Source organism: Macrobrachium rosenbergii, chromosome 36 (genome assembly GCF_040412425.1).
Source record: "Macrobrachium rosenbergii isolate ZJJX-2024 chromosome 36, ASM4041242v1, whole genome shotgun sequence".
NCBI classification, from domain to species: domain Eukaryota; kingdom Metazoa; phylum Arthropoda; class Malacostraca; order Decapoda; family Palaemonidae; genus Macrobrachium; species Macrobrachium rosenbergii.
In genome coordinates this window covers 3254892-3270686 of record NC_089776.1, presented here as the reverse complement: position 1 = coordinate 3270686, position 15795 = coordinate 3254892, and the positions used below count along the sequence as shown (strand labels likewise).

The 15795-nt window shown below is 37.8% G+C and overlaps 1 protein-coding gene across 1 annotated transcript; it reads left to right on the top strand.

Annotated features, from left to right (window-relative positions):
* The first annotated feature begins 9622 nt into the window (after positions 1-9622).
* On the top strand, positions 9623-13706 carry LOC136856528 (uncharacterized). Its single transcript, XM_067134374.1, has 2 exons — positions 9623-10489; positions 11187-13706. Exons 1-2 carry the CDS (start codon positions 9623-9625, stop codon positions 13704-13706), a joined length of 3387 nt encoding a protein of 1128 aa, XP_066990475.1.
* Positions 13707-15795: the final 2089 nt, after the last annotated feature.

Sequence of the window (15795 nt, the reverse complement as noted above, 5' to 3'; positions counted from 1 at the left end):
AAACAGAAGGAATGCTAACAGTGGCACAAGATCAGACCCTAAGAACCAGATATGTCCAAAGAACAATCGATGGAAATAACATCTCACCCATATGCAGGAAGTGTAATATGAAAGATGAGACAATAAACCATATAGCAAGCAAATGTCCGGCCCTTGCAAAGAACCAGCACAAAAAGAGGCATGATTCAGAAACAAAAGCCCACCACTGGAGCCTGTGCAAGAAACACCAGCTAGCTTGCAGTAATAAGTGGTACGAACACCAACCTGAGGGAGTGATAGAAAACGATCCGGCAAAGATCCTTTGGGATTGTGGTATCAGAACAGATAGGTGATACATGCCAACAGACCAGACGAGACGTTGATTGACAAAATCAAGGGGAAAGTATCACTCACTGATGTAGCAATACCAAGGGACACCAGAGTAGATGAGAAAGAAAGAGAAAAAAATGATAAGTATCAAGACCTGAAAATAGAAATAAGAAGGATATGGGATATACCAGTGGATATTGTGCCCATAATCACAGGAACACTAGGCACGATCCCAAGATCCCTGAAAATGAATCTGGAAAAACTAGGTGCCGAAGTAGAGCCAGGACTCATGCAGAAGACTGTGCTACTAGAAACAGCGCACGTAGTGAGAAAAGTGATGGACTCCTATGGAGACAGGATGCAACCCGGTACCCCACACTATAAAAACCACCCAGTCGAATAGGACGACTGTGATAGTAAAAAAAATAATAATATCAACATTTCATAAATTGTATTGGATTCTGAAACTGCAGTTATGAATCTCTCTGGCAGATTTGAATCAGAGATTTCTATTTAATTAAAGGGTAAACCAGAAAATCTTGGCCTGCTGTAACTCTCCTCCATGAAAGATTGGAGACAAAGGAGTTTTAAGCGAATAATGGTTACTGGTCGTTTACCACTGCAATAGCCATTATTACCATTATAAAGAAACCATTGTCATCTTCCCCTCTTTATCAGTAGAGAACAGATATTACTCGTAGCTTAATTTAAATGATACTTTGTTGCGTTTATAGTGTCTTGAAATAAAGGCAGTACCTGAGCTGAGTGTGGGTCTTATGAAAACAAAATATTTTTCCCTTTTGTTTTGCGGTTTTAACAGAAAAAAAAGTAGAAAAATGCTGAATAAGCTAGGACCAATATTGGTGTACATCAGCCAAATCGAATAGCGCACACTGATGAAATCCTTACGTGTTTTTACCACGAGACATAAGCCATTGCCTCGGTATAGTAGCCTCAGGCCCCGAGAAAACTGATGAAGAAAAGTCTGTCGGCAAATGTAGTGTAGTATGATATTGATTATATTTTCTTTAAATTAAAATAGTTACTTCCCTTCCATGTAAGTTATTCCCGAGTATAGTGAATTCGATATATAATAGTTTTTTTAAGTTAAATATTTGTGACTATACAAAAAAAAAAAAGACACACGGGAGTGTTACAAACTAACCAATCAGCCATGACGACTGATATCGATTCTAAAATTACAGAACCTGACAGGCATTTTTGTACAGCTTATTTCCACTGATAGCTAGGCGGTTGAAATCACTATCTATCGTTGTTTCCAAACCACACGACGGTTCGAATCCTGGTAGGAGATAAGCAATTATTAATTATAATAATTCCCCGTGAGTGCAAGTTGTTCCCAAGGAATAGTGCATTCGATATTCAACGATACTCGTGGCTTCATGTTTGCGACAACAAAAAAGTTATGCGTATATATATGTGTATGTGTGTGTATGTTGTTTAATATCAGTCATATTACATATTAGAAGTATGATGAAAATACTTGAAATATATATATATATATATATATATATATATATATATATATATATATATATATATATATATATATATATATATATATATATATATATATATATATATATATATCCATACATATATACATACAAACATACATATATACATATATAGTGTATATATATTAGTTTCTAGGGCTATTTTTATCATACGCCTAGAAAAGAAAATATGTAGTATGAATGATGTCTCTCGCTCATTTTTATTTTCTAACAGCAGAGAGCATTTCACACACCCTTCTTCACCCTAATTTTATACTCAAAAGAAAGGTGCGCCGATGTATCCAAATTTCCTTTCGGCTTCTAGAAAACAGGAACAGGCAAAGAAGCGGGCAGAGACAGAGTTGGAAGAATGGTAACAAAATGAGTCTGGTTCCTTGGCCTCTGTCAGAAAGCGCCATACGGGAAACGAGCCCTAATTAACTTCGAAACGGCGAATCTCGCCGCCTAGGGCGGATGAAAGGGAAGGGACCCACATCCAGTGAAGTTAAGAGTGCCAGTGCAATCCAACTGGTCTACTGCAGCATTTTGGGCCTCTAATCGGGAATTGAAATGCACAAGCTCTTGCAGCAGATTGAAACTGCCTTACAGTAATGTGATTTCCATGAAAGGTCTAACGACTGTCATACGAAAAACAACTATTAGGTATGCAAATGAAGTGCCCAGTTTTCAGGACTACGTGTCGGAGTGAATTGAAACGGCAGAGATAATAAGAAGTTCCCCTTGCTTAAGCCAGAGTGCAATGACGCCCATCAACGGTGTCTTTGCATCGGCTGTTCTTTATTCCACGGTTAGTCGAGCAATACTGCGTTCAATTGTCCTCGAGTTATTTTCCTTTTTAATTTTGAATATTTGTACATGAGTTAAATTATATTCCAAAACTTGTAACATCTTGAATCCGATTCAACCTGCTAACGACAAGAAAATCATCAGTAAGAGTTTCGTTTATTCTACCGTATTTTCATGTCTATTTGCTTATGCAAATTATCCAAAGAATTGCGCTCAAAGCAACAGGAAAACAGCTAAGCATAAAAAAAACGCACATAATCGGTATATTGTAATTTATATGGAATAAGATGCAATCTGATTTACGGAGCTGAAGCAAGGCCGGTAACAGAAGAAACTGGATCCGGGAGAGATGAAAATGCTTAATGGATGGATGTGTGGAGCGACAAAAATGGACAGGATCGAGAATGAAAGAATAAGAACTACCACTAAAGAAGACTGCAGTGGTATGGCCATGTGATGAGAAGGGACGAGACATGTGCAGTAGAGGAGAGTGCTGCCGATCGACCGAAGAAGCGAAGGCGGATGGATGTTGTCAGAGAAGGTCTGAGAGACAAACACTTGCCTGAGGACTGTGTTTACGACTGAGCCAGAAGTGGGAAAAGATCCAGAGAAAGAGGCAAAAAATGCAATGTGATAGGAATCGTTCAGGTGTCATTCATGTAGGTCAGTTGGGCTGAGTACCGAAGGCCCTGTGAGGCCCCTTATTCATTCCCCTTGACTTCCTCACTACGATTATGGACAAGGCCCGTGTTGGCATATGGCTATCTCATCTAAACAGGCCAACCAAGTATTTTACAACGTATTACAATATATTTCGTTGCCGAGTAATGAAACTGAAGCCACCATCTCATTGCGAGGACAGTCACAATCAAAGGTTTATAAGTGGTGACTTCATTAAAGACGTTGACGTTCCATGAAAGCCCTGAAGCACAAACACCTGGTTCAGAAGAAGTAAGAGGTAAAAGGCCAGCAACATTTTGGATTCCCGATAAATACAAGTTTACATTCAGAGAAGTTTTCAGTTTCATATGGAATTGCCATTTAACTGGGGTTAAAACGATAATCATTTCAGTATAATTCCAATATATTCTCATGCATAACTGGCGTGAACGAGGCAAGCAGAGCGGATTATAGATGAAACCGCGACTTTCGAATATGGAATATCATTCAGTATCTTACTGTCAAAACATAAAATATCATTTCGTTATTTCATCGGGAGATTTGGGCTATAAGGTAGCAAAATATTTGTGAAAGCTCGCATGTTGTATTCAAAGAATGATAACCGCCGAACCACTAGTACGTCACGGTGGTGGGTACTGGCATGTCCCACCTTATTTTGAACATATCCGAATTCTGCAGATTCATGTCCCTTTTCTCATCTACTTTTCAAAGGTCACTGTGAGTTGTGTTTGTGTTTGTACGTGTAATTTTTTTCACAGAGTAATATCAGATTAGAACCATTTAAAAAGAAAGTATTATTGTTACCAAAATTTAATCTCTCGTGGAAAGCTTCACAGAACAATTAGCATCAAACATGTCTCTCAACTGAATAGAAAACCTGGGACATATCTATAAAAAAGCAGAAGTTTTTACCTAAGAAAACTCTCAGCTGTGCAGAGTTCATTTGTTGGCCTGTTGGTTCTATCATAGCCTGCAGAATACGTGTGAGCACTTACTATACATGAGTAAGAATTGTTGTTGTTTGTTCCAACCTGAGGTCTCTGCCAGTGACCTTTGCAACTCATCAGCGATTGCAAACTTATGCCATAACAACCTTTCACATTTACGTACTGAATTTATTTCCACTGACTAGCTCAGTTATTTGACCAAAATATCAGGTCTTAGAAAACCTTTCTTCACAGGACAGGAACATACATATTCATCGATTACAACAAGAATATGGCAGGTAAAGGGAAAGAGCACATGGGCATAAACTTATTGTATTTCTATTGGAAGCCAATGATTGTAAACCGAATAAAAAGTAGCAATCATGCTAAGTCCGACCAGTATATTTTTTTTTCTTTTTGATTTTATATATTATTCAAGCTTAAAATAATGAATCATCAAACTCCTTGAAATAAATCACCAAGGGAAGGTAGACTATATTGAATCATCAAACTCCTTGAAATAATATCACCAAGGGAAAGTAGCATATGACGAAGTGTTGATTAAGGATGCAAATGTAATTTCATTAGCGCTGCTTTGTTCAAGCACACCAATAAGAGTCAGCTGTCACACATTATGAAGCTCCAGTTACTAATAACCTGTTCTCTTACAGTTCTGATAAGCAAAATGCGCACAAACTTACCATGTTTTATTATTATCAAGAGAAGCAGAATAAAGAAAGATCTCTGGATGGATTAAAAGTTTTCTATAACCTCACATTGGAGCAGTTTTTGTCCCTTGATGACCACGTTAATGCTGACGATGCAAAAACGAACATTGCTTTAACACGTGTCTGAATTCACAGTCCGGATCGCGCGACAGATTTTCTATATTTCGTGAAAGTTTTCCCTTGCAGGTGAAAGGGGAACTTCGTTCATTCATTGGTTTTATATCACAGGACTTTTCTTTAGCATCTTGGTTTTCAATACACGTGTCATTAGGGCTTCTGGCATTTTCTAGAAATCAGAAGAGTGTGTGTCGTACTGTTAAAATAGAACAATTTTAAATGCATTAGATTATCCTGGTTGAAGTGTTTATACTCTCTCTCTCTCTCTCTCTCTCTCTCTCTCTCTCTCTCTCTCTCTCTCTCTCTCTCTCAGCATCAAATAATACATTTCATGAAACACGATCGGAAAATTCGAGATCAAAAGAAAATCTCTAATTAAGTAAAATAATATTTCAATGCTTGAGAGATTCACTGAAATCAGATAATCAGGTTGCTTTGAGATTTCTTTTTGGCAGAATTCTAAATTAAATTTCTACTATATAATTATGTAGCGTACTTTTTGAAGCGCGATCAAAAAAACAAAAAAACAAAAATTAAGAAGAAGTTCAATAATCTGATTCAATTACTGAGCAAATTAGATGACATTTCTAAAGCCTGGGTTTGGGTTTCTCGCACAGAACGCCTCTGCCGGGAGTTTAATATTTTCTCTGTGCCTCATTTCAACAGACTTTAAAAACTTTGACATAGTGACCACGACGCAGAAGGAACGCCTCCTTAATATTTTAGAATCCTTGCTTATCAAGAACATTGTTTCATCACCTCATAATTATTTTAACTTCTACCCCATTAAACATAGCCCGGTAGCCCTCCCCTACTCTTGTTTATTCCTAACCTTGTTTACTCTTACTACACTTTTGTCCTCTGGACTTTACTACTTGTTTTATCACTGTCATTCTTCAGTCCTATCCATACATCGTACTATATATATATATATATATATATATATATATATATATATATATATATATATATATATATATATATATATATATATATATATATATATATATATATATATATATATATATATATATATATATATATATATATATATATATATATATATATATATATATATATATATATACATATATATATATAATATAACAAATGTCGTTTAATATCAATTCGTTCTGCCTCAAAATAATATATTTTCATATACGTTACCCGAAGGGAAATATTTTTAGTTGATAATAAGTCCGAGCCCACGAGACGACGAACTTATTATCAACTAAAAAAATTCCCTTCGGATAACACATATGAAAATATATTTATTTCCGAGGCAGAGCGAATTGGATATTGAAGGACTTTTGTAGCTTAATGTTTGTATATGAATCACGGTGATGTAAAAATTAATAAATATATATATATATATATATATATATATATATATATATATATATATATATATATATATATATATATATATATATATACATATATATATATATAGATATGTATATGTATATATATATGTGTGTGTGTGTGTGTGTGTGTGTGTGTATATGTGCGTATTATATGAACCACTAAACTTCGTCCAGCAATTCTCTTGCTCTACGAGTCATTTCTTTTGCCAGAATTGGAATTACATTTTATAATCACAGACAAAAAAAGACATCAGATTAATCGAAGAGTTTTCTTTCGTATTGTCTAACATTTTCAGTAAAGTAGAACGTGTTAAAAAAACTTATCTTAGCCCAGCAAAGTAAGAAGCCGAAATACGAGTAAATGGCATCCTTAAATATCTTTTTTTTTTTTTTTTGTAGTAGGGCGAATAAGGCTACAACAAATGCGTATGGATAGTATTAGTCGACAGACCATAGAAGTAGAGAACTATGTGACTCTGAGGTTGACATGTAGTGCATTAAATCACTATGGAATTAAGACGAAGTTGAGTAGGTGAAACATTCAGAAAAAACCTTCGCATGAGAACTCGCAAATGTTAGTCATTTTCAAACTTCCTCGTTGGACTGGTCGGTATAGTTCCCGGCTAGCACGCGACTGGGCCCGCGTTCGATTCTCCGGCCGGCCAATGAAGAATTAGAGGAATTTATTTCTGGTGATAGAAATTCATTTCTCAGTATAATGTGGTTCGGATTCCACAATAAGCTGTAGGTCCCGTTGCTAGGTAACCAACTGGTTATTAGCCACGTAAAAATAAGTCTAATCCTTCGGGCCAGCCCTCTCTAGGAGAGCTGTTAATCAGCCCAGTGGTCTGGTTAAACTAAGGTATACCTAACTTTTTTTTTAGGCATCATCAAAATATCTGCGTTTTCTGTAATGCATGTTTTACAAGAACAGTAAATCACCATCAAGAATTTTCATTATGTTAATGCAAATACCTTGTTGTTAATTTGTTTGCCATGTCTCAAATCAAAGCAAGAGAAAATCTGAGGGTTGCATATGTCGTCATAAAGCGAGCAAACGACATCTCAGCGTCACCAAAAGAAACAAACTCGAGCTGTTGACCCTGAGGGAGAATTTTTCGGGAACAGATTATAAACGGGAATCAGTAGCTGTCTGCTCATCAATAAAAAAGTTGCATCACATAGCTGCCATACGCTTGGATGTATAAGTACCCTACTCACCCCACTCACATGGAAGGGCTGTTATCATCATGGCATAGGAAAACAGGAATGGGCCTTTATAATCGCTGCATTGGAAGTGGCTACTGAGATCTGTTAGATCGGCCATTACTCCGTGGGGATTGCTTGCGCTTTCAACGCCACCCGAATGATTTCGGTTGGTCACCTTGAACAAGTCTGACGGAGAAAGCAATAATCTCGTGAATAATCAATTTGACACAGACACTAAGTTCGAGTCTCTGCGAGTGAATGAGGGACATCTGTGCTCTCTCGGGGATGACAGACCTCAGGGGAAGACCAGAAATGAAAATGCTTTAGGATTTTATTAATCAGTAAAAATGATATAAAAGCTGTTTCCCCCTTTTAGCTGACTCATTCAAAATTCAAGAATGTACCTCAGTTGCGTAATAACAGAGAAGAATGCTGAACTTAGGCTATTCTGTTAATACTGTTCTGTTTTACTGGTAATTTTTTTACATTACACCTATTTTGTGTGCAGATTTTTGATGAAGTCTTTCTTTCCTAGTATCATCAATATATACAATATATATATATATATATATATATATATTATTATAAATTAATTAAATTTTATTTATAATTTAATATTTCTTGAATACTTTTATTTCGTTTAAAGTTTTGTAGTTGTAAATTTAGTGCAGTACTCCCTTGAAAGCTGGATTTGGGTGTTTTCCTCCCTTTAACGGTTGTTGTTACACAATTGATACTCCGCCCATGAAGTTTGTTTTTATTTTTCATGCATGATGGTTCGGCTGTTCGTCGCCTGTGTTTTCGGCATCTTATCCTGTTCCTCTGTTCTGTCGAGGGCGCCTTTGGATCATGAGAAAGGACTCCTGTATTCGGCTCCATTTGAGAAGGACCTGTGATATTTCGGCAGTCTTGTAGCGACGCTCTCCTGCTTGCAGTGTCTCCGGAGTGTGACTTTTGACCTCCTTTCAACCTTCACGAGCTGGAGTTCTAGACTGAGATTTGGAGGCCAGGGTTGTGAGCCTCTTGGTACTTAGCAGCTGGAAAGGAGAGTTAGACTTTGCTACTGCTTGGATCCTTTGGAGGACGTCGTAAAGGACGGTCGTATGCATTACTGCCACTGTCTATAACACTGTGTCCTTGGAGTCGTGAGGAGGTCTTCAGTGGTGGAGAAAACGTAAGACTCCCTATTAACCACTTTATTTTGATTATATAACTTGTCTTCCTCGTGTAAGGGAATTTAGCCTGTTCGTTGCAAGGACGTGCTGTGATCCCAGAAAGGGTTCTCTTTCAGGCAGAACAGGGACAACCTTTTGGAGGCATAGTGTTCCCCGTTGGGAATCCATTTTCTTGTCGACTGTACAAGTTACCATATATAATCCTTCGTGATAAAATGCATAAGTATGTTTAAGAAGTATTAAGATTGTTTTGAAATTATTGTTAGTAGGTTAAGATTTCCTTTTTCCCCCTTTTTGTCTACCACTCTTGTGTGATTGAGAGAGAATTTGTTCTACCTTTATCTTGTCGCTTTCTCTTTGCCTTAGTGTGATAGTTAGGTAGGCGACTGCGGTTGTGTATGGGATTTTTATTGTTGATGATTGTATGTTTTCTTCCCTATTTATCCAGTTTTCAGTGAGTTTTCTAAATGTTGATCATTATTTTTATATTAAATTGTTAAAACTTATTGTCGAGTATTTTGTATATCCTTTCTGAGATTATCTGAGTGGTTTGTTTGTCAGTGATCGTACTCCTTGGAATTCTTCCATTGTGGTATTGATTATAAAATCAGATCAAAAGAACCTGGTTGAACCCTGTACCACCTACGAGTTCATAATAATTGGCGACCTTGCCAGGATCTGACTGACAATCTGACCTTGAGGAGTTGGTCTCAGAAAGGAATACGTGGGGGTTAGGTCACAGAGCGATTTGATCTCAGTATTTTTTTTTGCTTTTATACCTGAAAGATGCCGTTCTTTGAGGATAGGGTAGACGAAGCGGCAGCGCAGTTCTTGGCTAAGCCAGAGTGGGAGGAAGAAATTTTTGACCTTAAGCGTGATGAACTATGGTTTTTGGCTGAGTTTCTTAAGTTAGAATTACCTACAGAAATAAGGAAGGGTCAGTTATTGCGTGAGGTCCTTAGAGTAGCTAAGAGTGACAAGGGTACTTCAAGGAAAGCCGTAGTATTCGGTGAGACAGATCGAGGTCATGACATTAGCAAAGGGGAGGCAGAGGAAATAGATGAACTAGGTAACAATGACGTGAGTGAGTTGAGGTTAAATATCCTATCACAACAAGCGAGGATTAAAGAGTTAGAATATAAAGCATTACAGTTGAAGGCAGAAGAACGCGGTAAAGAAAGAGAACATGAGATTAGGTTACAAATGATGATTAGTAATAATAGTAATAGTAATTCTAATAGGTTTGATCTAATGCATGCTTTAAAGTTAGTCCCAGTGTTCAATGAAGAGGATGTTCCTGATTTTTTCATTTCATTTGAACGTATTGCTAAGAAATTAAACTGGCCTAAGGACATGTGGACCACTATGCTCCAGTGTAAATTGAAGGGTAAGGCTCAGAGAGTTTATAACACTTTAAGCGAAGACTTAGCATCCGATTATGACACTGTAAAATCAATCATTCTTAGAGCTTATGACTTGATCCCGGAAGCATACCGACAAAAGTTTCGAAATTTCAAGAAAGAGACCGGTATGACTTTTGTTGAATTCGCTAGGAAAAAGGAACAGTTTCTCGATGATTGGATGAAGTCAAAAGAAGCGGATTCTTTTGATAAGTTGAAGGAGTTAATTGTAGTTGAGGAATTTAAGAGAATGGTTGGTAGGGATCTTAAAATTCATCTCGATGAACTAAAGTTAGACTCATTACAGGAAATAGCGATAGCATTGGATGAGTATTCTCTGCCCACCGCAAGACTGCGTCAAAGAAAATAACTCTAAGAGATTTCTTCCTCGGAATAACGGATGGAGAGGAAATAACCGAAATCAGTCCGATCTCAATACCTATGTTGACAATTCTGCATTTGACAGGAAAAGGAATAAGGACGAAACTGAAAGTAGGAATGGTAGTAACGAAACACGTAGCTTTGTAAATAGTAATAGAAGGGACAGTGGTAGTAATAAGAAAACCGCGAGGACTGATGTAATTTGTCATTGGTGTAACCGTAGAGGGCATTTCAAAGTAGATTGTTTTGCTAGAAGGAACTTCTTGGAAAAAAATAGAGAACCTGTAGCTTTAGTTTCTGCGGAAGTGCCGCGTAAGGATGAGTCAAAATGACTAGGGTTTCAAAGGTACATATCGAGAGGGACAATTTATACTGACGATACTAAACAAGTTGGAAGAAGTGTGAATATCTTAAGGGACACAGGAGCAGCGCAGTCGTTAGTCTTAAGGAGGTCTGTTCCTGATAATTTTGTATTCATGAATGACAATTTTGTTTTACTAGGGGGATTTCCAAACACTGTGGCGTCGTATCCCTTAGAGAAACTTTATTTGGAGACTGACTATTTTCAGGGAAGTGCAAATTTTGCTGTAGTGGACTCTTTACCAGTACCTAACATTGATATTTTGTTTGCAAATGATTTGGCGGTAAGCACCGAGTGTGACATATTTCCTATTTTGACTATGGTTGATCTGGTTAATGATCAGAAAGCTAAAAATGATTTTTTGAATCCTATTTTTGTTATGACACGATCTCGAGCTAGAGAGGTTGATCTCTCAGATGTGGAACTCGATTCTGAGGTTATAGATAAACAAGTGTCGGACTTTGAGACGATAGTTAGTAGTGATGATGATATTAATTTTCAGGGCATCGACTGGGATGCGAAAGCTTTTAAGGAAGCACAGCAGAATGAGTTTAGGGTGTTAGAAATTGATGATTGTAAAGATGTCTCTAAACCTGTGTTTTTGAAGGAGAATGGTTTAATCTACAGGGCTAGTAGGTCACTAAATGTACCCGCTGATCAGGTAGAAGTAGTGAGGCAGTTAGTAATACCAGAAAAATATAGAAGTAGGTTATTGTACCTTAGTCATGAACATAATCTTGCAGGGCATTTTGGGGTACGGAAGACTTTCCAGAAGTTGGCGCAACATTTTTTCTGGCCCCAGATGCGTCGTGATATTAAAAGGCATGTGCTCTCGTGTAAGGTGTGCCAGCTCGTGGGGAAGCCAAATCAGAAAATCCCTAAGGCACCACTTATCCCAGTGCCTTCAGTCGGAGAGCCTTTCGGGGAGATAGTGATAGATGTAGTGGGCCCACTTCCGCGGACGCGTGGAGGAAATGAATATCTGTTGACGATGGTTGATAGGGTGACTCGTTTCCCTGAGGCAATCCCTCTGAGAAGTATAAGGAGTGAGAAGATAGTAGAGGCTTTGGTTAGTTTCTTCACGAAATTCGGTATTCCTAAGACCTTACAGTCTGATTGTGGCACAAATTTTACGAGCAGGTTTTTCAGAAAGAAAATGTCCGAGTTAGGGGTTCACCATGTAACCTCATCTCCCTATCACCCAGAGAGCCAAGGGCAGGTGGAACGGTTTCACCAAACGCTGAAATCGGTGATTAAAAAGTTTTGTATTGAAACTGGTAACGAATGGGATAAAGAGGTCCCATTCGCACTGTTTGCTATTCGTTCGGTACCAAATGAAACTCTGGGGTTCTCTCCTTTTGATCTTGTGTTTGGCCATAGTGTGCATGGTCCCCTTGAAGTAGTGAGGGAACATTGGGAAGGGGAGGCTCCCGAAGTTAATGTGTTGGACTATGTGTCTGGTTTGCAAGAAAAGTTAAGGAAAGCTTGGGCCTTTGCTCAACAAAACCTGTTCAGAAGCCAAGCTGTAATGAAGGCTAATTACGATGTTGGGACTAAGGTTCGGGTATTTAAGGCCGGGGACCGTGTGCTTGTGTTACTACCTCTTCCAGGTAACCCTCTCAAAGCACAGTTTTCTGGACCGTGGAAAGTACTAAGAAAATTGAATGACGTAAATTATTTGATTGAGACGCCCACTAAAAGGCGCAAGTCTAGGATATGTCATGTTAACATGCTGAAACAGTTTGTTGATAGGAAAACAGAAGAGGTAGATTCAGTAGAAGTAGATCCAATTTCTTTGGTTAATGCAGAAGTAGTAGATCCAATGGTTAATGAGAAAATGTCTATTAATCCTGATACTTTGTGCAGTAATACTGATATTTTGAATAATATTTCTATTAAGTTTCAACATTTGGACTCTGAGAAATCAGAATCTTTAATTGGTTTAATTGACAGGTACAGAGATTTATTTCAGGAAGCACCGGGTAGAACAACTATTCTGGAACATGATGTGGACATAGGAGACTCGAAACCTATTAAACAATGTCCATATAGGCTTCATCCTTTAAAAAGGAACATTGTGCAGGAGGAGGTTAGATACATGCTTGACCATGATTTAATTGAACCTAGTTGTAGCCCCTGGAGTTCTCCGGTGGTGTTAGTTAAGAAAGAAGGTGGTCAACACCGCCTCTGTTTTGATTATAGAAAAGTTAACGCAGTGACGAAAACGGATTCCTTCCCTTTGCCTAGGGTAGAGGATTGCATAGACAGAGTCGGATCAGCCAAATTTATTACGAAACTCGACCTTTTGAAAGGCTATTGGCAGATTGGTCTTTCACCAAGGGCTAGACAAATTTCAGCTTTTGTAACTGGCGACGGCCTTTATGAATGCAAAGTCATGCCGTTTGGAATGAAGAATGCGGCCGCTACATTCCAAAGGCTAATGAACCGTATTACACAGGAGTTGGAAGGTTGTATCGTTTATATTGACGATTTGATTATATTTAGTGATGACTGGGAGACGCACCTCAAAAGACTGGAGGCCTTGTTTCAGGCGCTAAGGAAGGCTGGTCTCGTTGTGAATCTGAAGAAAGCGATTTTGCTCAAGCAAAGGTCATTTATCTTGGCCATGAAGTGGGTATGGGGCAAAGTTGCTCCCAAGAGAGCAAATGTAGAAGCAGTAACAGATTTTCCCTGCTCCCCAGAACAGAAGAGGGTTAGACGTTTTTAGGTATGGTCGGGTATTACCGACGATTCATTAAGAATTTTTCAGAAATTGCAACTCCGTTAACAAATTTGTTAAGGAAAACGTAAAGTTCGTATGGACTAAAGAGTGTCAGGAGGCTTTTGAAAAACTGAAGGCTGTATTAATTAGTTATCCTTTATTGCAATCCCCAAATTTTGATTTGCCTTTTAGATTAGCTACAGATGCAAGTGACATCGGGCTTGGAGCCGTTCTTCTTCAGGAAGATGACTCAGGGAATGTTCTCCCCTGTAGCGTACTTTTCAAGAAAATTGTCACCGGCAGAGACGAAATATTCCACGATCGAAAAGAAGCCTTGTGTCTAATAAAGGCTTTAACCCATTTTTCAGTATACCTGAGTTCTTCACTTTACCCAGTTATGATCTATACAGACCATAATCCCCTAGTTTTCATTCAGCGTTTTAAGGACAAGAATATGAGACTACTTAGGTGGAGTTTGTTCTTGCAGGAGTACGATATTCAAATTAAGCACATAGCTGGTAGGGATAATGTTATACCTGATGTACTTTCTAGGTCATTTCATCAGTAATATATATTTCTTTTCTGATGACTTTCCTTTTCAGGTATTGACTTGTTTTTCTGTATGTTTGTTTTTGTTTGTGTGAAGTAATTCTTGTATTTGAGTATGTTTAAAATTTTCCGCTTACTTCATTGCTCTTTAAAAAAAATAATAAATTATTTTTTTTTCCTTTTGGTGGGGAGGTATTATAAATTAATTAAATTTTATTTATAATTTAATATTTCTTGAATACTTTTATTTCGTTTAAAGTTTTGTAGTTGTAAATTTAGTGCAGTACTCCCTTGAAAGCTGGATTTGGGTGTTTTCCTCCCTTTAACGGTTGTTGTTACACAATTGATACTCCGCCCATGAAGTTTGTTTTTATTTTTCATGCATGATGGTTCGGCTGTTCGTCGCCTGTGTTTTCGGCATCTTATCCTGTTCCTCTGTTCTGTCGAGGGCGCCTTTGGATCATGAGAAAGGACTCCTGTATTCGGCTCCATTTGAGAAGGACCTGTGATATTTCGGCAGTCTTGTAGCGACGCTCTCCTGCTTGCAGTGTCTCCGGAGTGTGACTTTTGACCTCCTTTCAACCTTCACGAGCTGGAGTTCTAGACTGAGATTTGGAGGCCAGGGTTGTGAGCCTCTTGGTACTTAGCAGCTGGAAAGGAGAGTTAGACTTTGCTACTGCTTGGATCCTTTGGAGGACGTCGTAAGGACGGTCGTATGCATTACTGCCACTGTCTATAACACTGTGTCCTTGGAGTCGTGAGGAGGTCTTCAGTGGTGGAGAAAACGTAAGACTCCCTATTAACCACTTTATTTTGATTATATAACTTGTCTTCCTCGTGTAAGGGAATTTAGCCTGTTCGTTGCAAGGACGTGCTGTGATCCCAGAAAGGGTTCTCTTTCAGGCAGAACAGGGACAACCTTTTGGAGGCATAGTGTTCCCCGTTGGGAATCCATTTTTCTTGTCGACTGTACAAGTTACCATATATAATCCTTCGTGATAAAATGCATAAGTATGTTTAAGAAGTATTAAGATTGTTTTGAAATTATTGTTAGTAGGTTAAGATTTCCTTTTTCCCCCTTTTTGTCTACCACTCTTGTGTGATTGAGAGAGAATTTGTTCTACCTTTATCTTGTCGCTTTCTCTTTGCCTTAGTGTGATAGTTAGGTAGGCGACTGCGGTTGTGTATGGGATTTTTATTGTTGATGATTGTATGTTTTCTTCCCTATTTATCCAGTTTTCAGTGAGTTTTCTAAATGTTGATCATTATTTTTATATTAAATTGTTAAAACTTATTGTCGAGTATTTTGTATATCCTTTCTGAGATTATCTGAGTGGTTTGTTTGTCAGTGATCGTTACTCCTTGGAATTCTTCCATTGTGGTATTGATTATAAAATCAGATCAAAAGAACCTGGTTGAACCCTGTACCACCTACGAGTTCATAATATATATATATATATATATATATATATATATATATATATATATATATATCACACACAGGTGAAAAATAAGAAACGGGGTGTAGGTCTGACCGGTTTCGACT

Bases quoted from the DNA above. Each gene is read 5' to 3' on its own strand.
- LOC136856528 (XM_067134374.1), top strand. From the start codon at position 9,623: ATGCCGTTCTTTGAGGATAGGGTAGACGAAGCGGCAGCGCAGTTCTTG. The intron at 10,490-11,186 runs GTTGGTAGGGAT...GACTATTTTCAG, and splicing joins TTGAGGAATTTAAGAGAATG to GGAAGTGCAAATTTTGCTGT.